The 24,997-nt window shown below is 41.1% G+C and overlaps 2 protein-coding genes across 4 annotated transcripts in view; one reads left to right on the forward strand and one right to left on the reverse strand.

Moving 5' to 3' along the window:
* The window catches only part of phkb (phosphorylase kinase, beta), a 156,036-nt gene extending 145,217 nt beyond the window's left edge, over positions 1–10,819 (reverse strand). For 2 of the 3 annotated variants that reach the window (XM_080440007.1, XM_080440008.1), the window contains exons 1-2: positions 10,687–10,819; positions 5,099–5,185 (exon numbers count right to left, since the gene is read on the reverse strand). In XM_080440007.1, the coding sequence (XP_080296133.1) occupies positions 5,099–5,185; positions 10,687–10,750 (151 nt within the window). In that variant the 5' untranslated portion in view covers positions 10,751–10,819. Of the gene's footprint in view, positions 1–5,098; positions 5,186–8,140; positions 8,246–10,686 lie in introns of all 3 variants that reach the window. The other variant, XM_080440009.1, reaches the window with a different exon arrangement.
* Positions 10,820–11,268: 449 nt separating this feature from the next.
* Positions 11,269–24,997, forward strand: part of itfg1 (integrin alpha FG-GAP repeat containing 1) — a 200,028-nt gene continuing 186,299 nt past the window's right edge. Inside the window, exons 1-6 of the mRNA XM_080439008.1 lie at positions 11,269–11,484; positions 13,533–13,617; positions 13,988–14,133; positions 14,994–15,051; positions 16,205–16,282; positions 17,431–17,525. Of these exons, the coding sequence (XP_080295134.1) occupies positions 11,307–11,484; positions 13,533–13,617; positions 13,988–14,133; positions 14,994–15,051; positions 16,205–16,282; positions 17,431–17,525 (640 nt within the window). The 5' untranslated portion in view covers positions 11,269–11,306. The remainder of the gene's footprint in view (positions 11,485–13,532; positions 13,618–13,987; positions 14,134–14,993; positions 15,052–16,204; positions 16,283–17,430; positions 17,526–24,997) is intronic.

Raw genomic sequence — 24,997 nt, forward strand, 5'->3', positions numbered from 1 at the left:
TACAGCCCTGAAATTTACAGTAGGGATTGGGGTGAAGGTTGAGGGGAAATAGGGCTGAGGGAACATACTGTAGGAATGTGCTATGGCTGGGTATTGCCTACAACGTCACGATGCGATATATATATCACAATACAGAGGCCACGATATGATGCGTATCACGATGTACCGTACGTTGATTTTGAATAATGACCATGTCCTACAGAATTTACTACAAGAGCTCACTTTTATTGTTCTTATAACAGCAAAGGCAAAGCATTGCACAAATGAAAACATATTGGTTCAACCATTTGTTCAAACAACACAATGGTTCTCAAACATTTTCATGTCAAGGACTCTAATTAATATGCCTAATTAATTAATGAATTAATTAATATGCATTTGTCTGCAGACATCTGAAAATACTTTATGCCAGGGACCCCCATACAAGATTTGTGTTGTTAAACTATTTTAAAAATATTTTTTAATAGCAGATCTATAAGCTCACAACGCATCGCGCAACGCTATTTTCAAATAGCCGATGCATATTAGGTCTCATGTAGCCTAGTCGCTTCTTTTGGGCTTGTTTTCATAGACCTGGTTGCTTGTTTCTCTAGCAAAATCTGGCAACGCTGCCTACTATAAGCTTCCCTATTAACAGCTATTAGCAGGCTGGCATTGTGTTTAATTGAAAAAGGTCTTTCTCAATGTCCCCTGCTGCCTCAATACCAGTAAATGATGAATTTGTACCACAAAGACTTATATCATCTCTCAAATACAGGCAAATTGTATTTTACTAGTAAAAAGGAGTTTAGTTTCATCCACTCTTATAGCCATGCTGCTTGTGCTCAACTTGAAGTTTAATCTTCTATGAAAGCAGAATGCAGAGGACTCATATAATTAATGAAGACACACAGCAGGAAACAATGATGGCCTCAAATATGCTTCAGTCTCAAAGGACCAGACCCATGCCATCGCTCCCCTGGATGCAAATCAACTGTTGTTGGGAGTTACTTTCTGCCTTATCATCATCTATCAAGTTAATGTCCCACTAAATCAACAGCTAATGTCTCACAAGCAAACAGTCTGCTCCTTAAAATGGGCCATTTCACCACCCCAATGAAATGAACCCAGGAATACAGCATGATAGAAGATGAGAAAGGAGGAAAAAGGGCAGAGAGAGAGAGAGAGAGAGAGAGAGAGAGAGAGAGAGAGAGAGGCAGTGAGAGAGAGGCAGAGAGAGAGAGGCAGAGAGATAGATAGGCAAACTAAGATTCCACAAATTTTCAAAAACAGTAAAAATAGCTAATCTACATGATCCCAATACGCCACAATGCGACACACTATGAGCTTGTTGATCGCCTATGTCCGCTTTTCATCGTAAAACTAAGTATATATGGTTTGAGTGGTTATGAAACAGCATTACATTATTTTCCCCACAAACAAATCCTAAGAAATGAAGAAGAAAAAAAAAGAAAGTGAAAAAAAAATATCATTCTCGTTTCCCCCGTCCCTTAATGGGTGTAATCCAGACGGCAGGGTGATGGCCTTCTGCCTCCAGACTTATCAAGGAACCGGCTGAGTCAATGGAGTGTGGAGGCATTACCACATAAATAAGAAAACCGGAGAGAGAAGAGGAGAGGAGAGGAGGGGAGGTAGATAAAGAAAAGGAGAAAAAAAGGCAAGAGAGAAACAGGAGTGTGGAGAAAGATTGAGTCTCTCATGCACTCATTCAGCGAGTGCGCGAGAAAGAGAGACGTGTGAGAGACGGAGAGAGAAAGTAGAATTGAGGAACTGTGAGAAAAGGGTAGCCATCCAACACGCTTATCTCAATAAAGCAGCCATAGACTAGGCTATTGGCGTCAGTGGTGGAAAGTAACTACGTACATGCACTGCACTTAAATACAATTTTGAGGTATTCCTTTATTTTTACTGGAGTATTTCCTTTTTTCAATACTTTTACTTCTATTCCACTACATCTCAGAGGCAAATGTTGTACTTTTACTCAACTACAATTATTTGAAAACTTTAGTTACTAGTTACTTTGTAGATTTTGATTGTGATTACAAGACATACATTAACCACTTCTTAAGCCCTATACTTCAGCTATTTGAAAATAACAGATCTACTGTATAAGCTCACAACCCGTTGTGAGCTTATAGTACACTTCCTCAAGTAAACAAAACATTTCTACTTCATGGCATTGATACTTTAACTTAAGTACAAAATAAAGTGAGTACTTTTTGACACTGACAGCAGACATAGACTAATGCTATTGCCGTTAGCTACTTCCTGACAAAACGTCACACAAGCTGTTACTTGGTTAGACTTGTCATTGTCTCCGTTCCCTGCTCATTGTGACAGCTGACAGAAAGCAGGTATTGGCTCACAGGCCTGGGCAACAGCGATAACAATGTTGGGGCTTTTGTTCCCAGCTGGCGCTTACGACCAACGAGGAAACACACCAATTAAGCAAGAACACATCAGTGTGGCAATTTAACAGCTATTGCAATCTAACAGACACTTCTCCATCATGACAGACACTTCTCCATCAGCTTAGCTGATGCTGGAGACAATAGCACGGTCCAGGGGTGACATTATTTCTCTTGTCAGAAGCAGGCAGTTAGCACCTTCCTGTTTCCCTTTAAAAAAAATAGGATTTTTGCATTGGATTTTAAAATTAAAGCCGGAAATAAGATCTGTGGCAAATACAAGTTTATGATACTTACATGTTTTGTTCCACAAGAAAATATTGACAAATGGACACCCGTTTTATGATTTCTGACTCACCAGAAGTATATACTGTAGCTAACAAACTGCTTAGCATCGTAACGCGTTGTGCATCCTTGTAGATCAGCTATTTTCACTATACTTGAAATAGGGCTTAAGTGGCTCATTCATGATGTACTTTTTTCCCTTTCTCGAAATGTAGTGGAGTCAAAAGTACGATATTTGTCTTTGAAATGTAGTGAATGTCCAAAAATATAAATACTCAAGTAAAGCACATAATACTCAAGTACAGTACTAAAGGAAATGCAATTAGTTACTGGCTACCAATGCCTGCAACCCCACATTTTACATACAAACGGCCACAGTCTGGGTACCGAACAGATCAATAAACCCACACAGATATTGCACTAGAAACACACACACACCCCCACCCACCCACCCACCCACCCACCCACCCACACACACACACACACACACACACACACACACACACACACACACACACACACACACACACACACACACACACACACACACACACACACACACACACACACACACACACACACACACACACACACACACACACACACACCTTTATTTGCGTTCACATTTAACAAGAAATTCTTGAAACAATAGTAGATGCACAAACTTGGGAAACTCAGCAATAAGTGTTTCAGGATACAGATCACGGATAAAGGAAGCATCGTCTCCTCCATATGTGGCGACTGCCAATTATCACAGACACTGAACAGAATTTAGCCAATGCCTTAGCTCTTGGCTTGGGCATTCCTGCAATCTGCAGGCCTCTCACAACAAATGTATGGACATTACCGAGGCTTCCAACACACACAGTGCTGTGGCCTATCTTCATCATAGGAGCATTCAGTGGGTTGTGTCTTGTCTTGTCAATAAATATAAGAGCGTATATACTGTAGCCTACACTCTATACAATCCTCCTGCCCGATGCAGAACATGAAAAAGAGTAGCAAGGTATTATGCCTTATGACGTCACATCAGCACAACCACAGTTTTTGGTGCACAACACCGGCCCACAAAAAGTATAAATCAGGTATTACACTGTCTTAAGTATCATTATTGGTGCGTGCCTCCTGTGAGAGTCGCGCTCCACTGAATGACACTCTAGTTATTTATTGATGCATTCATATATTTGTTCAATGCCTGTATGCTTTTACATGTAAAGGTCTATCTCTGACACTTTCAAATAAGAAATTCACCATCAAAGGTAGGGCGACCAAACATCCGAGAAACGGTGGGAGGGTCCCTAAATACAGGCTAATGACGAATCCTGTCTGTTTAAAAAACAGAGTTTTGATTAGTATTAACTTACTAAAGTAGCTACAGTAGCATACAGTACATGAATTACTGTATGTCTGTTGTAGTATTTTTAGCCATGTACAATAGTGCAGTGATTTGAACTGAACAACTACAGTACTTGACGGCACGACGGCGACACATACTGTAGCTAACGTCGTTGAATTAAATAATATTAAATAAACCATCCATCACTGGCATGGAGCCTTCCAGGCTCTTTTACTCTTTTTGCTTTCTATTATGGTTGGTGTTAGTGGAAGTTGCAGTTGCGAGGACAGGGGAATTGTAGCTGCAAGCAGCCACAGGGAAGAGGACAAGCAGAGGCACCACACTGATGAAATTAATAAAAATAATTTCATGTAATGGATAATAATTTATCAATGTTACGTATAACACAGCCTTTGTGTTTAGTTTTTCCTAATAACAGTTGACTTCATGAATAAGAATTGAATAGTTTTGACTTTCACATGTTTTACTGTCCATTGACACCGAATGTAAAGCACTCGCGGTCACAGCCCTTCAACTCCTCTATCCCGGTCTCAGTAAACTAGGATCACCTAGGAGAACCTAGCATCAGTCTAAACAATATACTATCAAAAATTATCTGTACATTGAAACTATAGGATACCGGTTAAACAATGGACCTAGCATCTGTTTAAATAACACACTACCTACATTACATTTCAACATGGTTATCAGGAAAAACAAGCCTGATACAAGCCTGATGAAAACGGTAGATCTACAAGTAGATCAATGACATTACAGGTTTCTCCAATCTACTGTACAGTATGTGACATACAGAGCTACCATTAGAATGTTGTTTTTCATACTTTAACTCTTGCACCCAGCTCCTATATGCGCCGCACCCTCTCAAACCTCTGGGCACACTGTCCTGCAGTCGTGCAGAATAATCTAAGCATACTGTAGTTTCTCCAATTCACAGAGATGGAGAAAGCTATATACTCCTGGCTTCTGACATTGCCAGTGGATTTTACGGCTTTCAGGTCAAGCGGGAAAGGGTGGCCTTTGATGCTTTTCAAAAAGTGAGTTTCTTTACCGGCATTGTAGTGGCGGTCCAATTTCTCCCAGAGAGGCTCATCCTCGCGGTGCAGAATGGACAGCTTGAGAGGTTCATAGATGGACCCTGATGATGAGGGACACATAGAAAACGTTAGGAACACCTAGTTCCTACATCCTCCATTCCCCCATCTGTACAGCGCTGCTTATTGAAGGTGTAACAATGAGGGAAGGTACAAGGCTTTTAACTAAATTCACCCCAGTGGTGTAAAAGGAGTGGTTCTAAAAGTTTTTCGTGCCAAGGACCCCCAAATTGATATATATATATATATATATTTGGCCGTGGACCCCCATCTGAAAATGTTTTTCTGACAGGGACCCCCAAAAGTTAGCAGATGTACAAGCTTGCAGTGTGGCACAAAGTGACGCACTGTGAGCTTGTTTATCTGCTATTTTTGAATAGCCAATGTATAAAATAATGGATAAAGGGGTTAAAATGATTGTGATCCTGTATTAACACATTTTGCTGGGGACCCCCTGGAACCCTCTCAAGGACCCCTGGGGGTCCCCGCCCCGGACCGCACTTTGAGAACCACAGGTGTAAATTAACTAAATACGATTACTCAAGTCCTGTACTCAAGTACAGTTTGAGGCATTCTTTTTTACTTTACTTTACAATTTTCAGTACTTTTACTTCTACTTCTACATCTCAGAGGCAAATATTGTACTTTGTACTATTTTGATTACTATTACGAAACATAACATTAACCACTTCAGCCATATATACTGTATGATTCGGCTATTTGAAAATAGCTGATCTACAAGCTCACAATGCGTTGTGAGCTTGATGTGCTATTTTCAAAAGATGTTGTATACATTTTGGACAGTTGTGAAATGGGACATTATTTTACCTTTGGTACTTTAAGTATATTGTTTTGATGCCAATACTTTTACTCAAGTAAATTCAAACCACCAGACAAAACTTTTTTACATGGTGTATATTTTGTATCATTCCATAAGTACCTACCAGTAAGCATAAGCAGAGCAGAGCCATAAGCATAAGCTATATACAAAAAATATAGCACCTTTCTGTATATTTCCTATATTCATTTGGTGCTGCTGTATCATTGCCTCCAGTCATTACTCAAATAGTATTAATTACTTACTGTCTTACCTACACATGAGGTCTGAGGTGAGGAGTTTAATGAAAACAAATCAAATTTCTAACATTTTTATCATCCATTTTGGAATCCCCAATGAATGCAAAAGAAAACACATGAAACCAAAAGGACCTGTAAGGGTCCATTTGGTTCCACCAGTACACCCACTGTGTCAAATCAACACGGAGGATTTCAGTTTTACAGAACAAATATTTCCACACAACAAGATCATCACCATGCTTCATGTTGCATTTAGTCTTTTCAAAGTCAAGGCAAAGTCACACAGAGAGCAACACTTATTACTGTACAGAACACACAAGGAGACACATCTTTTTTCATAAATGGATGTCCTACTTCGTCGTACAGGAGAGTCAAACAAAAGAAGAAAAAATAGCCGATCTACCTGTAGATCGGCTATTTTCCAATAGACACAGATTTCATTTCTTTATAATTTCCTGAAAAGTGAATGTTTTGGACATACAAGGTTTCTTTCCACCGACAATGACGGGCCAGTAGATATTCCCCCATCATCTGCCTCAGAGCTGGGGGGGGGGGGGTGTCTGAAGGAAACCCCCTCTATTTTCAGACACTTTTAACTTTGGGCGAGATTTACATTTTAATAGGTTCGACCTTGGGTCAGTACCTCAGGTACTGAGAACATTCACGTCCTCGCCTAAATTTGCATAATTTCCATCAGCTTTTAAAGTTGTGGGGACAAAGACAATCCACATCTTTCTCTTTTTTTTTCTCCAAAGAGGACTTTATAGAACACAGTGAAAGTCCAATATTGTAATTTGTGAATATGAACTCTTGGCTGCTTTGAAACGGTCTCATTACTGATTTGATTCTGACTGGCAAGCCTCTAAATGTAATACAGAGTGACATGAGTCCCTATTAATATGGATAAAGAAACATAATCACCTACTGTATGAGTGCTGCCTTCATTTTAATTCAAGGTGGACTCTTTTATGGTTTAGGATAATTTAACGTGCTATTATCACATTTATTTAAAAGAAAATATAAACCTCACACTACATTCAAATAAATAATGTTCATGTCTTCTTCACAATCTTAGTGAGGACAGCCCTGTCCGTCTATCCAAAGATAAAGGGCATTAACCATGGATGTTGATTTACTGATAACAGAATATTATAGAAAAGTGATAATCATCCATTGATATATAAGGTCATTGAAAAGTGCTTCATAGATTCACCCATCACCGTTGTTCAGAACCATTTAACCACTTGAACCCTGGCTTTCCAATTTTGTCATCATAGGCTAAAATAAATTAAAACATTCTTTTAAAAAAAAGGGAATTTCCCTTTAGGGTAGTGGATAAGATGCTGCCTTTCCAGGCGGGACATCAGGGTTTGAATACCGGCCGTTACACAAGCTCACAATGTGTTGATGTGATTAGAGCTGTCACGATTACACATTTAAGTTGATGATTAATTGTCACATAAATAATCGCGATTAACAATTTAATTGTGTTTTTGGCGTTAATTTAAAAAGAAATTTGCACAGGGCAGATATGACAAATACCTTAAACATACAAAGAAATTACTGACATTTAATAATTTTATACTTTCCAAAAACATTGGAGAAATAGCTGATCTACAAGCTTACAACGGGTCACAAAGTGACATTTTGTAAGCTTGTAGATCAACTATTTCTGCTATTTTTGGAAAATGTACATGGAAGCGATTATGACGTTTATCCAAAAATAATTGTGATTATCTCAAATCATTGTGATTAGGCAATAATGTAATAATTGTGACAGGCCTAGTTGTGATGCGTTGTGAGCTCGTTTATCGGCTATTTTTGAAAAAATAAAATAGACTTTTCTGTAGCTCAGTGGTTCAGTGGTTAAAGGGCATTATAGACGTGGCTGATGATCCCTCAGAAATCCCTCCGGTACTTACCAACTCTACGAAGTTTCCGTTGTTTGGAAAGCTCTGCAGCCGAGCTGGCCATTCTCATAAGGTGAAGTTAAGGGCAATCGGCTCTCTCTCAGCTAAATTACAATTCTACGGCAATTAACAAGAACGTGTTAGTAGCAGGGTTTGAGTTTAGACAGGCAGGAATCAACAATTAATTGGAATGAAGTGTGCAGATTACCCCCCAAAAAAAGCATGCAGCAAATCACAAGTGAGGATAACATTTTATTTTTCTCTTTAGAAGGATGAACACATATGGATATTTAATTACCATATTGTGGCTTGCATGAATAATAATGAAAACACATTAGTAATGTGTACTGTACATTTAGATGACTGTAGCTATTTGGTACTGGGCGTACAACAACCAGTTTATTAGGCTATAATATATTATGTTCACAGAGAACTATGGGGAAAATACTGAATGGTTTTGTAGATGCTGTCACAGGAAAACTTTGTGAATTTGATATGAATTTGATATTATTTCCTCCGTTTTGTATTCATTTTAATTGAATGTTTACATAATTCATTGAATTGCTAAATATTTTATGACAAGTCTACAACAACAAAAGTAAAAAGACGATTGCATAACTCCTACGAAAAGAGAAAATAACAGTCAAACTGCTTTTAAGAGGAGACAATGTTTTCATGTAACAACAGCTCTTATGGAGACAGTTTGTAGAGTAGGAGATTTCAGATTTTAATCACTTTAGAGTAAGGATGGTTTACCATTATGATAGATGATAGCCCTAGAATGGCTGTGAACCTGTGATAATACATAAATATATTCCATATAAAGCTTGAGGAACCAAATAGAACAGGGCACCACTTCTCCATTGAACTCAATGGACACGGCCGCCCTGCTCTATTCGGTCGCCCTATTACTTTGAATGGTGTCCTCAAGGAAAGGTCGATACACACTAGACTAGATCACTCCTGCCTAGGGTTGTCAGGATTACAAAATTTTAGTTGACAATTAATTGTCATACAAATAATTGTGATTAACGATGTAATGGTATTTTTGGCATTGAACACTGGAACACATTAATACAAATTGTATTTCTGTTTACCTTTTACGCTTCGTAATCACAAACTGCACAGGTCCGATATGACAAGTAACTTAAATATGTTTTTTATTACTGACATATTTAATTATTTTATATTTTATAAAACATTTTTAAATAGCGGAAATTGCTGATCTTCAAGCTGTTGTAAGCTTGTAGATCTGCTATTTCCGCTTGGAAAATGTTTGGAAATGTATGAAAATGTTTCAACATGGAAAAGATTATGAAGATTATGCTAAATAATTGTGATTATCTCAAATAAGTCGTAGCACTCCGTTTGTACCCACTTAATAATTAATTGCTGCAATTAATTGCTGCGATATTGTCCTCTAGTTTCATGTCCATTTGAAATCTCTGGCAGAAAACATGTATTTAGTCTAAAAATTTCCACTTTTCCATGAGTTTCACATGAACCACATTCCCCCAGTGAGCACAAAGGTATGGGGCACACAATAGACAGTTAAGTTAATTGCGGTTGGTGGGGGCTAAGTGTGAAACTTGTGGAAAAGTGGAGATATTTGACTAAATACACGTTTCTACCATAACTTGCAAATGGATATGAAACTAAGATGACAATATCTGACCCCAAGTTTCAGCAATTAATTATTGGGTGAGTAAAACAGAGCGCTATCTATAATATCACAGCCATTCTAGGGCTAGATAGATGACAGCTATGGTAAAATGCTTGTATTGATTAGATAATTGAATTAAAGTACAGAACAAATGACTTTATAAAACACAGAATTGTAGATGGAAAAGCAGCAGAGGTTTTGGAGGCCATGTTTTCAAATCTGAAAAGAAAGGCTGACATAAATTAAAATAATGGACCATATTTAACATCTTGTTGGAAATAAGTGTTCCCACTTTAACATGTTATCCTTTGGAGTTTATGCTTTTATGTGTCTGATAGTCAATCAGTCAATCAATCAATAATCAATCAATTAGGCTGTATACCTTGACCACATCCAAAAACAATAAGCCAAGAACATTATGAATCCATTTTAGACTCAATTTGCACACAAACAGACTGGGTGCAGACAGTGCAGCAGCAAAGCCAGCTTTCTCTGAAGCTCTTAAAATAGCTGCAAAACATCTAACTCTCAACTCTGACCTTTCCATTGCTTGCTGGTTCCCTTTCTACAACAGAGCAGTGGTTCTCAAAGTGGGGGGTCCAGGGACCCTCAGGGTTCTAGGGGGTTCCAAATGCAATGCATGGACCCTTACAGGTCTGAGAGTCAGAGTGTGACAAATGGAACCAAATGGACCCTAAGGGTACTTGAAATGTAAAAGTTTGAGAACCACTGCCTTCTTATACAACACCTGTCAATGCATAAACAGCATGCATGTTGAATGTTTCCATGCCTCTTACAATCAAACATATACACACACCCACCCACCCACCCACCCACCCACCCACACACACACACCAACATGCGTGTTTATAATGTTGTTCAGGGGAATAAATACCTGATCTTTTCGACCTGGCTTTGAAATCCAGGAGTTTCTTGCCGATATCTGCCAAGCTTGACATGTTGACACTGTTCTGCCACAATGTAGCAGCTATACTACAGGCAACAACATTCAAGCAGGGTACACCAAGGATGCGTCGGTGACGTCGCGAGTCACAACCAGGGGGTTGTTTATGTTACAGTACAATTGAGGAACCAGTCAGAATGAAAAAGGAGCGCCCGTTGTCTTCGAAAAATAGGCTATGGTCGTGACCCGCCGTGGCACACGAAGCATCAAATTGTTAATTACGTCAATAGTTTGTGACGTCCCTGGTCTATCCTTGGTATCTTGTTCTCGCTGAACTGTCACTTGTGCAGCGAGGAGCAGCGCGACACTGACGTAACAAGAGGAAGCAAGTCCCTGTGTTTAATTTATTGTTCCCGTCACACATAAATAAATAAGTACGTTGTAACATGTGATATATAATGACTGTCAAAAGTAAACTATTGGTCAAAAATGCAATTATACGCAGACGCTTCCCTTAATTAACTGTGAAACCTGCCGTAAAGCAAAGCGTTGCTCTGCAGTATTCCGGTTCGCGTTGTTGTGAATGAAGGGAGAGAACTACAGACAGAAGGATGTGGAGGTTTAAGCTTCATTTTGGGGCTTTTATGTTGTTATTTTGGGGACCCTGGGGTACTTTCTCTCTCCAGGACGTCACCACAGACCTGTTCGGACAGGACAACCACGGGACGGTGGCCGCGTTCGGAGACTTTAACTCGGATAAACAGACTGACATCTTCATCATCAGAGAACGTGAGGAGAGACTCATTTGTTTTATTTACTGACTGACAGCAATAAACATGCAGTAAACATGTTGTCATGTTGTCTTTAGTGTTGTTGTTTATCTGTGTATTCAATATCTGCTGCAGTGCTGCCCTTTAATTAAGTTCCATTATGGCCATGTCATTCAGGAAGTGGTTAGAGTGGACTTATTGGGGCATCAGGTGATGATCTATAACACTGGTTTTCAACCTCTTTCATATGAAGGACAATTATTTAGTTGGCATTAGAGCCACGGACCACATGGCATTTAGTCTCTCAGACCCAAAACTTAGTATATTTTGTTATTGTTAGATAAGATTATCTCCACAATTCCATCAATGCTGTTTTGATGTGGTAGAGAGATAACAGGCACACGTTGATCAAAGTTACAATTCTTCTGTATTCTCTAACTGTATAAACTTCTTAATTAAGTAATGCAGATGTTTAACAATAATTAACTGTTGGTCCATTTGGTTTTATTTTACAATCTCATCAGTAACAGTTCTACAAGGGTCCATTGGTTCCCTAACTATCCATCTTTTAGCTGGGGACCACCTGGAACCCCCCTCAAGGACCACTAGTTGAAAATCTATAACACTGGTTCTCCGGGGACCCCCAGAGGTCCTTTTTAGGGGTTCCAGGGGGTCCCCCCTGGAACCCCCAATTTTAACCACTATCCAGATTGTATATGTTGGCTATTAAGAAATAGCAGATCTACAAGCTCACAACACGTCACTTCGTGCCATGCTGCGAGCTTGTACATTGAAACATATCGAAACTGTTGAATAATGTTGATACTTTTTCATATCGGTACATTTTCTCTTCTGGGGGTCTCTGGCAAAATAATTTCAGATGGGGGTCCTCCTCGGTCAAATACATATCTGTTTTGGGGTCCTTGACATGAAAAAGTTTGAGAACTACTGATCTATAAACTCAAGCCTCGAATGGCTTTGATATTACATACTTATTCATGTATTCCATTTTCCATACATGCATTGATTTCATGTTTGGAAAATTGAATACATGAAAAATGTATGTAATATCAAAGCCATTCTAGGGCTAGGTTTATACAGTAGATCATCACCTGCATGCATGTACAGAGTATCCTTCATGTGTACAGTGAGTATACCAGCTGCTATGCTCATGCACCTTTTAATATACATACAGTACTGTACAGATGGACATGATAGGTGTAAATATGTAGACACCCTTTTGTTTTTGATTCTTTTCTTTTCTTGAGCACAATGTTGGCATTTAGATAGCATCGCATGCTATTTAAACGGATGCTAGGTTCATTGTTTACCTGGTATCCTATAGTTTCAATGTGTGGATTATTATTTTCATAGTATTGTTGACTGATGCTTCGTTCTTGCTTTACCTGTGATCCTAGTTTACCGAGGCACACTGTCTCTCTGCATGTGATGTATGTGTTCACCTTGCTTATTGTAAGTCGCTCAGGTTGAGAGCGTCTGCTAAATGCCTACATTGTAAATTGTGGCTAGTGTTGCTGTTAGGATAGATAACCAGCTGTACTGGCCCTGTGGTTAGAGTGTCCGTCCTGAGATTGGAAGGTCGGGGTTTGATCCCACAGCTGGGTCATGCCAAACTATAACAATGGGACCCAATGCCTCCCTGCTTGGCACTCAGCATCAAGGGTTGGAATGGGGGTAAGTCCCTGCGACATACTAGCATCATGTCCAGGGGGTGTACTTGTACATTATGGCTTGGGGATATACTTGTACATCAAGCCGCCTCACACTACAGAAACAGGAGAACATGCTTCTCCCTATGGGCCACATGGCTTGGAAACCGTTGGTTCCCATTAAGGCTACTTACTTAGTTAGTAGGTCCTGTATATTATAATGTTGTATTGCTTCAACTGTTATATCATCTTATTTTATTTCACTATGTTTTAAGTTACATAATCTATTTCAAAATGATGTCACTAACACTACCTAGGATACATACAGTAGGCTTTTCTAAGCCTGCATGTTAGAACCACCAAATAATTAGCAGATGTTTGGCTTCCATTGTTTCAGAGTCTGAGCTGGTGATTTTCTTGGCTGACCTAAAGACGCCTTACTTCAAGCCCAAAGTTCACATCAAGAAAGAAGTGTGGCCAAGGTGAATCTGTTTGTTGCATGTTGTTTAACTTGTTTATGCATCTGGACATAGCCATAACCTTCCTATGTGCATAGTTATTATACTTTTTTAAATGGCATATTTTAATTCATTGGTTAGTTTTAAACTAAATTTGTGTCTACTGTTGCATAGTGGTTAATGTTTTTTACACATGATAACTTGTGAAACAGGACATTCTGCATAGTGAGTACTTTTGGTACTTTAAGTATATTTTGATGCCAATACTTTTGTACTTTTACTCAAGTAAATTTTGATTACCAGACTTTTATTCGTAACAGAGTATTTCTACATTGTAGTATTGCCACTTTTTCCACCACTGATGCTTATTGTGGCCGTTCTACCTTGCTTCCAGTGGCAGTGACTTCATCATCACCAGTGTGGTTCCTGGAGACTATGATGGGGACTCTCAGATGGACGTGCTTCTCACCGTTCAGCCAAAGGGCAAGAAGAATGACAACACAAACATCTACATCTTCTGGGGAAACAACAAAACGCTGGGTACGGCTCCACCAACACCTGGGGCGATAGAGCTTTTGCTTTTGCTGCCCTAACCCTGTGGAATACTCTCAGAGACACCCCTACCCTCCAAACCTTCAAAACCGCACCCAAAACCCACCTCTTCAATATGGCTTCCCCCCCAGCTAACGCCACCCCCTTCCTTAGCCTTTTCTTAGTGTTCCCCCCCCCCCCCCCCCCCAATAAAGTTGTTTATCTTTGTTGTTTTCTCATGCCACCCATGTAAAGCATCTTTGGGTACTTAAAAAAGTGCTATATACATTTGAGATATTATTATTATTATTATTACTAAATCAAATACAATTCCTCAATCAGAAATAACAATCTTTATTCTATAAGTCGAACAACGTTGGTGTAACAGATTCACTAGAAATAAATGTGGTGGGCAGTTCTGATGGTAGTTCTGTTTCATGATGGCATCTACATAGCCCATGAGCTGTCTACTTTTGGTCTACTTTTGAGGGGACGGACATACCACTACTCAATCAAACAATTTTTTATTTTTTTTAAAACAATGGTATACTGTTAAATTGCATACAGTTGTCATGCCCTTCCCTAGTGGGGTCAAAGTTTAAATGATCCCTGTGTGCTGGCGGAGATGGATTCTGGGTAACTGATGGTGCACGAAAAATTTGATTTTGTCCCTTGTCGAAGGGATTTGTTAAGGATTCTTTTTTTTACTACTGTGAATACAGTACTGTACACTTAATATACATGTATTCAGGCAAACCCTGTTCTAGATGACTTGGCCTTTGGCCACACCATTAGTTTGTGAACATATATTGTTTATATTGTGTGTGTTTGAGGTCATAATCTTGTTTCTTGTGCACTTTCCTCACCAGACATGGGTTTGCAGCTTGAGTTGAACAAGACCTTTATTGACCAGCCTCTGGTCATGGAGTAAGTACAGAAACATTTACACTTCTTCTCCCGCAATGTATGTATGTTTTAAAATAAAATAAAAATAATTCCAACATATTAAATAATCCATAAATAATTTAAAAAATAATGTTTATGAAGTGAAAATAGCAGATCCACAAGCTCGCAACGCGGCACGAGGCGACGCGTTGTGAGCTTGTAAATCAGCTATTTTCACTAGTTTGGGACCCAGGCAAACTTTTGTCTTTTGGGTCTTCATTTAAAAAGTTTGGGAACCACTGCTCTATACAACACAGTCTCTGCCACTGCCACTGCCACCCTCCACTGTCCTGTGGAGGGTGCAGACAGCCACATGCCTCCTCTGATGCACACAGAGTCAACAGATGGTTCCTTTTCTGACATTGAGGAGTTTCACTGGGAGTCACAATCCCTCAAGTTCCGTTCTTGCTGAAAATGCGCCCAGACCAACCTGTAGGAGTCTCTAAAGCCTCATATACTTGGTTGCGTGCTGGTCTCGTGCCCCAAAAAACAGCCAAAGTACAACACTGTGTGTCGCATTGTGTGCAACCAAGTGTAACTCAGACTTAATGCGGCAACAAATAACAGAAGCCCCTGTCAACTTCCCACTTGCACACACACACACACACACACACACACACACACACACACACACGCACACACACACACACACACACACACACACACAGACACAGACACACACTGATTGTATGTGATCAGTCAATCAATCAAACACACTTTATTTATATAGCACATTTCAAACATCAAGTGCGGTTCAATACGCTTCACAGAAGAGGTTAAAAGACAGGAGGATGAAAAAAGAAAGAGAGAAATCCTGATAAAAGAGCATAAAGGAATATAAGTACATACAAAAGAATAATCCAGAGACTCCGGACACCTCAAAACATTTACTCCTGTTTACTTATTGGATGTATTCTCAGACATGTATTTCAGCCTCACATTTTTTATTTTGATTGTTGACATTGTCCACCATACTCAGACTTTCAACAAACCAGTAAACAGATCCGAACTCACAGCTGTCAATGTATTTTGTATTTCTTGGAAGTTGTACTGTTGATACTGTAGCCTTTTTTTAATAAGACGGCAAGTTGACGACAGAGATCACTCATTTAAGTGGATGCATTTTCTCTCACAGTTTCAACGGGGACATGATCCCAGACATCTTTGGAGTCATCCAAGACTCATCTACCGAAGTCTGCTATCTCACCAAAAGGTAAGCTGGATTTTCAGTGTGCCATTATACATTTCAGATTTGGTGATAGTTTGCTAATGATATTTATGTCCGGTCAGCCCAAGTGCAGACAGCCAGGTCACTCCCTACTTGACCACATCACACCAGTTTTGGCCTCACTCCATTGGCTTCCGGTTAAATATAGAATTGATTTTTAAAATACTGCTATTTGCTTTTAAATCTATAAACGGTCTGGCCCCTATATATATATATATAAGGCTGAACTTATAACGCCCCATAATCCACCCAGAGCTCTGAGGTTTGCTGACCAGTCACTGCTGACTGTGCCTTCAAACCTAACCCTCAAAACCAGAGGTGATCGCGCTTTTGCGGTGGCAGCCCCAGAGCTGTGGAACAATCTCCCCCCTCATCGGATCTGCTCAGTCCATTGAGACTATTAAGTCCCTACTAACTCACATTTTTGGGGGCACGGTGGCACAGTCGGTAGTGCTGTCGCCTCACAGCTAGAAGGTCCTGGGTTCGATTCCCGCAGGGGACGCTGTGGGCGCTGGGGGTGTGTTCTCTCCTTCGCGTCATCAGTGCCCATACCCTAGGTGGGGTTGGCGAAACAAGGGCCTTTCTGTGTGGAGTTTGCATGTTCTCCCCGTGTCTCCTAGGGTAGGTACACTCACAAAAACATGCAGTAATCCTGGTCACTGGGAACTGGTTGGAATAACGTGTTCCTTCCACGCGCTACGTCCAACCAGGGAAACTCTCCCCTGTCAGTTGGCTCTCATGCATTGAAGGAGGCATGAGCTCGGCCCTGGCCTCCCTAGGTTGGCAGAAGGAAGGTAGTGCCCAGGATTACATAGACAATTGGCACTGGGTGTAAAAAAATCACATTTTCTCTCTGGGTTTTAACAACATCCAAACCAAAATGTTCCTATTTTTGACTCCTTTCTAAATTCCCCTCTGGTCTTTGTAAAAATTGGCCATTCCAGTTTCCCATGGAAATCATCCTTGTCCTCTGACTTTGCGAATGGTTGTTATCGTTTAAATACTCTGGACGTGATCTCTACGTTTCTCTCCTACCTTTTAGCCTCCAGGCAAAAAAAAGCTAAATAAATAAATTGAAACACGAATGACATGACATGGGGGTTACACTTTGTCTCGCTGTGTTTTCCCTGCAGGATTCAGGATTGTCAAAAGGCGCTGAGTTCTCCTGTGACGATGCGCATCCCTCATTCCAACGCCTTCATCGACCTCAACCACGACTTCACCGCCGGTGAGTTGGCACAGTGTTTGAGGATCATGAGTGTAAGGCGCCGCCGGTGTCCACAGAAAGCGCTTTATGAGCGGAGGGGCACTTTGGATATCACGTCCATATCGCTCACATGCAGCGTTTATTAACACCTGCAACGTTCAAACCCATCAACCATTGCTGTGCTTGAATGTCCTGGTCTATGTTATTAGCACAAATACCTTCGCTGAAACAATAGTAAACATAGACTTCTCTTGTGATAACGATTCAACGTCGGGTCGTAAAACACCGGGTTGTCAGACACAGCCAGGAGGATCAAAAGAGCAGCGCTCCTCTAGCCTGATTATCAGACTGAAGCAAGAGAGGCAGTCCACTCAGACAGTGGGTGGGGTCTATGGTCTGGAGCCAGGCTAGTGCTCCTCTCCAAAAGTTGAACTGTTACCAGCTTGAAGCGTGCGCTGCACAAAAAAAAACACTGGGCGTCGGGAGTGTGATGAAGCACGATGCTCGGGCGCTGGGAAGAGGAGTGCTCCAGCGTGTCTTTACCATAGAAAAGCATGGCAGACTGGCGCTGCCAGCTCAAAAGGCGTTCTATGTGGACACGGCCCCTAAGAGTCTCTGGATGGAGTCCGGAGGCGTTCACAAAGCAGCATTATCTATTTCTGTGTCAGTTTCCATCTAGGCCGATGCGGCATTGTCTGTATTTTCTGTCTCTGCAGTGCAGTATGGATGGTTATACAAGCCTGTATTTACAGATACTTGAGGGCAGGTTTTAATGGAAGCAATGCTGTTGATTTTTTGTGGTTTTTGCCTCGGGCAGTTACCCCCTCCCCCCTGAACCCCCAGATGGGATGCCTAAAATTATCCTAGGTGAGGCATCAGGAAAAAGCCTCCTCCCGTTCGACAGACAGAAAATCCTTCTAAAAATGATGCGTGATGGATTATTTATGTAGTTGAAGTAAGCAAAGTTTTGAAATATGAGAAACTATAGTTGCAAGAAATATACGGTATATGGAACCAAAGAGTGAGCGATGTTTGAGTGACAGACGGTATGGATATACTGCTCTCATGCAGTTACATGATGCAGTTTAGTTAAATGATTGGGGATCAAACACGTCATGAATTCACATGATATTATTCTGCCACGGATCAGCCTGGTGGCTATTTTATTTTAAATATTGTATCGGTCTGTTAGACCTTCATCACGTTATCTTATAACCTGATGAGATAACCTGATGAAGGTCTAACAGACCAAAACGTTGTTATTACCATTAAAACTTTTTAATTGCATTTGAAGACAGTGTGCAGGAGTTTTTCTTTCTTTCAGTACGTTGGGGCTGCTTCTACGCACTTGTCGCCTTTGTAGGTGTGCAAAAGACTTGCCTTTTATTTAAAATATTTTGCCAATCAGTGGCATAGCCAGGATTTACATTTTGGGTGGGAAAATGTTAGGGTGACCCTATTTATGTATGATAATGTAGACAGACAGCGCTGATGGCAGAGAGGGGGACAGACATGCAACACAGGTCCAGTTTTTTTTTTACAGAATTGACTGGTAGCTGTCTTTGGCTGTTTCTGTAATTACGTGTCTTACGTGTCTTGCGAAACATGTGTGTCATAGTGGCTTTTTCATGCTTTTAAACTTAATTTTACAGTGTATGCAATGATGTGGTGGGCCAAAACACTATCCAGTCAGCTAACAGTGTGCTAATAATTTCTGAACACGATGCGTGGCTTTATCCTTCTTTCCTAACTGTTCATTTCTGAACATGATGCGTGGCTTTATCCTTCTTTTTTTAACTGTTCTAACTCACTCACTAGGGTGCCTTGTATTGTGACGACATCTCAGGTTACGGCTGCAGGTCAAACCATTTCAAGACTAGAGTGAATCTTCTGGAATAGAGATCAAACTGTTAGAGGACATTGACACAGCGTTGCTGTTTGTCTGTGATGTGTTACTGCACCATCTGTGTTCTGCAGCGGCTGCCAACATGAATTAAAGTCCCCCAATTTACAAGTTGGCGAAGAGAGAGAGAGAGAGAGAGAGAGAGAGAGAGAGAGTGCTGTTCTCCATTTTCTTCACCAGTGAATGTATAAATCAGCTCCTCATTTTGCAGCTTCCTGCTCTCTCTTGGCTCACTAAGTGGCACGCCGTCACTCAGACTTACACACTTTTTCATTTTTTGGTTCTTTTTTACCGACACTAATCCTCAAATTTCAGATAATCAGGGATAATTTTAGTTATCATACAAACTTCAGGCATCTCTTTTTTTTTACATTGATGTGGGCTATGTCATCTCAGGTTGGAATTCAAATGGAGCATATCGTTGCTTGCACATCGGTGGAAAAATAGCAGATGTATATTTGCAATTTGTTGATACTTTTGTGTGACACTATAGGAAAGAAACAACATAAAAAGGTAAAATATGGAGATGAGAGGTTTCTGCCCAACAGCGACGATATTTAAATTCACATTTATCCCTCTTGTGCACTTGAAGTGAGTTGAACACACACCCTTTACTCCATCATCTGAGCTGTATAGTTCATTTTTGTGTTAACCCATTCAATCCTAGCCTGGTAAACCCCCCCCCCCCCCTTCCGGAAATCTCATTTGCATTTGATTTCAGGAATTGGGTCTGGCCTGAAGGCTTATCTGGGCGTTTCTTGCCCGTCCACCAAATGGACTCGCCTATCAGCGTCGTTGCTCATCGTTCTGTGATTGACAGCGAAAGTTGGCCAATCAGGTGGCGAGCTTGAGTGAACCCGAATGGATCCGAGTGCAGCTGACAAAAATGGAACGGGCCGCCATTGTTTTCTGTGCTGTGTTTTTGTTTTTGTTTTACACGCATGTATCCGAATAAGGCAACCTATTTTGGGCATGGCCCTTTCAAAAGTCCCGTTGAGTCACATAGTCTGGAGATGGTCAAAACTAACTGCTGATTGGCTGAAGGGGAACAACTGATTGGCTGAAGGGGTTGTCAGTCAACGGTATTACTCCCGGCCAACTCCAGTCCACAGTCAAAAACACACACACGTTCTCATGCTAGACTCCTTCCTGAAATCAAATGGAAATGAGATTTTACGGAGGGAGGGGCTTTACCAGGCTAATTCAATCCGGGAACGCAGAAAACCGTATGTTGCTATATAATATCAGTCGTTATCAAACTTTTTCATGTCAAGAACCCCCAAATATATATGTATTTGGTCACAGACCCCCATCTAAAAATATTTTGTCCCAAGGACCCCCCAGAAGCAAAGATTTGAGTTACAAATGTTTGCATTTGCAATATATATATTCAAAGATTTGCACAAAATGTTCATGATTTAATAGAAATAGCAGATCTACAAGCTCATAGCATGTCGCGCTATGAGCTTGTAGATCTGCTATTTTTTAATAGCCAAAGTATAAAATAATTGTTAAAGTGGTTACACAAATGTGTTCCCGGTTTTAATGGACCCTTCGCTAAGCCCCACCCACTCCACTCTGTGACTGGTGGTGCGAAGTTAGTCACACCCAGGCCTGGCAGCGCCTGGCAAGCTCTGCTTCTCACCCATTGACTTGCATGTTAAATGATGGCTTTCCCCCTTAAAAATAATTGATCATTTCAGGAGCAAGAGCTTCAAAATCTCTTCTAAATCTAGTCAACAAGGCCCTGGACAAATGCACTGGACAAATGTGCATGACATTATTTCAATAAACTAAAAACATGGGAAATGTTAGAGGGAGTAATAGCCATGGATACACGACGGTCGACTGTCACGACCGTCATGGATGAACTTCAACCTGGTGTTTGCACTTTCTCCATTTATGGCCCGTGCATCTACATAAACGTTCATATTTCAAATATAAAGTGCTTATCCCATGGCCACGATGTTACATTTATGTACGGGCTCTCAGAAGTACCCGTATCATCCGTATTGTTCAATAAAAAGCATTTCAATCTGATCGTGGCCATTTTCTCCATATGCTTTCAACTGAGCGACCCTATCGGTTGGTAGGTATATTGCACTCTGATACATTATGAGAAAATGACCACTGATCGGATTAAAATGCTTTTTATTGAACAATACAAAATATACGGGTACTTTTGAGAGTCCTGTGCATAATTGTAACATCCGTGGCCATAGGGTAAGCACTTTATATTTGAAATCTGAACGTTTATATAGATGTACGGACGTAAATGGAGAAAGTGCAAACACCAGGTTGAAGTTGATCCATGACTGTAACAGGAGTTTTCATGTACCGCAGGGTAAGACTGCAGTAGCAGTAAATAAATAGACGAACAAATGAATTAATATACTTTAACGTGCGGAATCCGAAACAGGCAGCGCTGTGATTCTGAATTTTGTTACGATTACGATGATTAATAGCCTACTATTGACACCACCTGGGCGAGTTCCTGACGTTAAGCTGTGTACGTGTGTTCAACAACACAGCCATGCAGCCTTGCAGTTTAAGTGCAGACTTCAGCTTGGGAAAACCAGCCTCCAACGGGTTTGGGTACGTGGTTCATAGTCACCATTGCGTTATCGTGGTATTCCTATTCTTGCTATTATGTTGCAAATTATTGTGTGTGTGCGGGCGAAATAACATTGACAGCTATGGCAGGTGACGAAAGCTTGCCAGACCTATGCCAGGCTAACAACGGTTGCTAAGCTGGCATTGGACAATCGCTTTTGGGGTGGGGTTTAGCGAAGGGTCCATTGGTTAACAAGGCGAGGTTACTTTATCACAAAGAAGACAAACAACATTTTTGGCTTCACCGATTGGCTATTTTCTGCAAATGGTCACCCTAGAATAGGGATGCTTGGGTTCAAGTGGTTAATATAGCTGCGGACCTCATCCATACTGTATACAGTATGTCCATATACAGTATGGACATAGAAAGGACAAGGACATACAGATACGGAGATTTCCATATATGCACATAAACGGGACAGACAAACGTGTACAACGGGGTACTTTGACACTGAGTACTGTATGCATGCATTCCCAACTTGCATCGTTCCCTGGCGTGGTATTATAAATAGTTGGCCGGTCCCCTTGGACACCGGCCTACTATTTATAATAACACACCAGGTACAGTAAGCTACTGTACATCTCTTCAACTCTTCAGTCTGTTAGCCGTCTGTCTGTCTGTCTGTCTGTCTGTCTGTCTGTCTGTCTGTCTGTCTGTCTGCCTGCCTCTCTGCCTGCCTGTCTGTCTGCCAGGACATCTTTGAGTGTTTCAAGACGCTGTGTACAGCTCAGAGGAGGGTCTGGGCATTGTTCCCTTCCTGGGATGATGGACCAGTCTGCGCACACACACACACACACACACACACACACACACACACACACACACACGCACATGCACATGCACATGCACATGCACACACGTGCACGCATGCACGCAGTCTCACACAATCTAAACAATGAATCTTGGCACAGGGTTTCTAATTTTCAGTCTCTGTAGCTGTCAGAGCCAGAGTTTGATACCTCACGTGGCATATTTACACGCACACACACACACACACACACACACACACACACACACACACACACACACACACACACACACACACACACACACACACACACACACACACACACACACACACACACACACACACACACACCCGCGCAGCAGTGATCATTAATGTCGTCCAAAAGTCTAAGCATGTTCAGCTGTGTCCGGATTAGATTGTAGTGGTGGAAAAAGGCTTCTCTACATCTGGCGATCTCAGCCTGTTTGTGGGGGAGCAGATGGAGGGAGGGAGAGAAAGCGAGAGATAGAGTAGGCGGCAGAGAACGGCAGAGAGATGGAGCAAAGTGGGAGGGAAGGGGTGGATGAATTGATTGAGAAAAGAAAGTATGTGGGATGGAGTGGGCTGCAGATAGCTCTGTGTGGAGCTCTACTCTGACCACCTGCTCCTGTAAGCAGCAGCGGCTGCAGCCTCCCAGCCAGGCTTCAACTGGGACGGCCTGCTGGGAGTGGGCCTAATCAGCCCACTAACATTACATCCTACTGCCTGATTGCGTACTGGGGTTTTTGGAACGATCTCATCCGCACGGTGAAGTTGTTAATTTAACTCTGAGTGTGTTGCAAATCGAACCAAATGGTCCCTAACCAGCGGCAAGCATTCACTCTTAGAAATGAAGCCAATACGGAAGTCATTAAAACGCTGCAGTTCTCATTAATGGCCTAGGAGGTGTCGCTATTTCCCCCTCTGCTGGTTGCAGAAGCATTTTCATTCCACTTGGTTTTATTACCTTAGTAATCATTGCCATAAATACTTTTATGTTTTCAGTCACTAGTTTAAAGTCTTCTTTCAATTATCATGATATGCGTTTTTGTAAATTATGGTACCAGGGGGTCCCCAGCAAAATTAGTTAATATAGTGTCACAATTATTTTAACCACTTTAACCATATTTTATACTTTGGCTATTTTTGAAAAATCCCTGGCACAAAATATTTTTTAGATGGGGGGTCCGCAGCTAAATACATATCATTTTGGGGGTCCTTGACATGAAAACGTTTGAGAACCACTGCACTAGGGTTCAAGTGGTTTAAAAATAAAAGTAGTCCTTGTTGACCCTGTGGTGAAAACAAAGCGGGTCAGCCTCTGGTTCTGCCCTTTAAGCAGGTATATAAATACCTCCAGTATGTAAGACATACTGTATACTAATTGTTCTCTTTGGGAAGGAACCTGGAAGCTAGGTCAGCATGTACAGAAAGCCCAGAGAACATAGTTTACGGGGGACAGTCAAGTTCAAGGAGTTTATTGTCACGCACGGGTAGCGGGGCGGGCGGTGGCCCAGGAGGTATCCTCCATCCATCTGCCGGTTTGATCCCCAGCTCTGAGAGGAGATCAAAGCATAGCCGCACACTCATCGTTACAGTGCCAAAGGCTTATTTTTTATTAACGTGAGAGATTAAAAACAAATAGCCAATGTTTTTTTGGCAGGCACGCTGCCTTCCTCAGGGTAACCTGATGATCCCTAATATATATACTGTACTGTATCTCCTCCAGGCTTCGTGTCAATGTGTCCTTGGGCAAGACACTGAACCCATAACCAGGCCTGTCACAATTATTACATTGTGTTTGTTTTACAAAGGCAAACATAAATAATTGTTTTATTCATACAGTACGTTCCAATGTTCAATGCCAAAAACACAATTATTTGTGTGACAATTAATTGTCAACGTAAAACTTGTAATCATGACAGCCTTACGCCTAACTGCTCCCTAATGAGCAGGTTGGTGGCCTATATGGCTGCCTGTGCCGTTGGTGTGCGAATGTGTTCTACACAAGTGTGTGTGTGTGTGTGTGTGTGTGTGTAAAGTGCATTTGAGTGGTTGGAAAGACTAGCATAAGTGCTATATAAATGCAATCCATTTATACAGTGCAGTTGGCAGCAGCATTTCTTTAGCGAATAACATCATTTTGTCCAATCGGTATACTCTACCCTACCGTATATATACAGGTATACAGTATGAGACGTGTTGATGTC

The sequence above is a fragment of the Gymnoscopelus braueri genome (genome assembly GCF_963280865.1).
Source record: "Gymnoscopelus braueri genome assembly, chromosome: 1".
NCBI lineage: Eukaryota > Metazoa > Chordata > Actinopteri > Myctophiformes > Myctophidae > Gymnoscopelus > Gymnoscopelus braueri.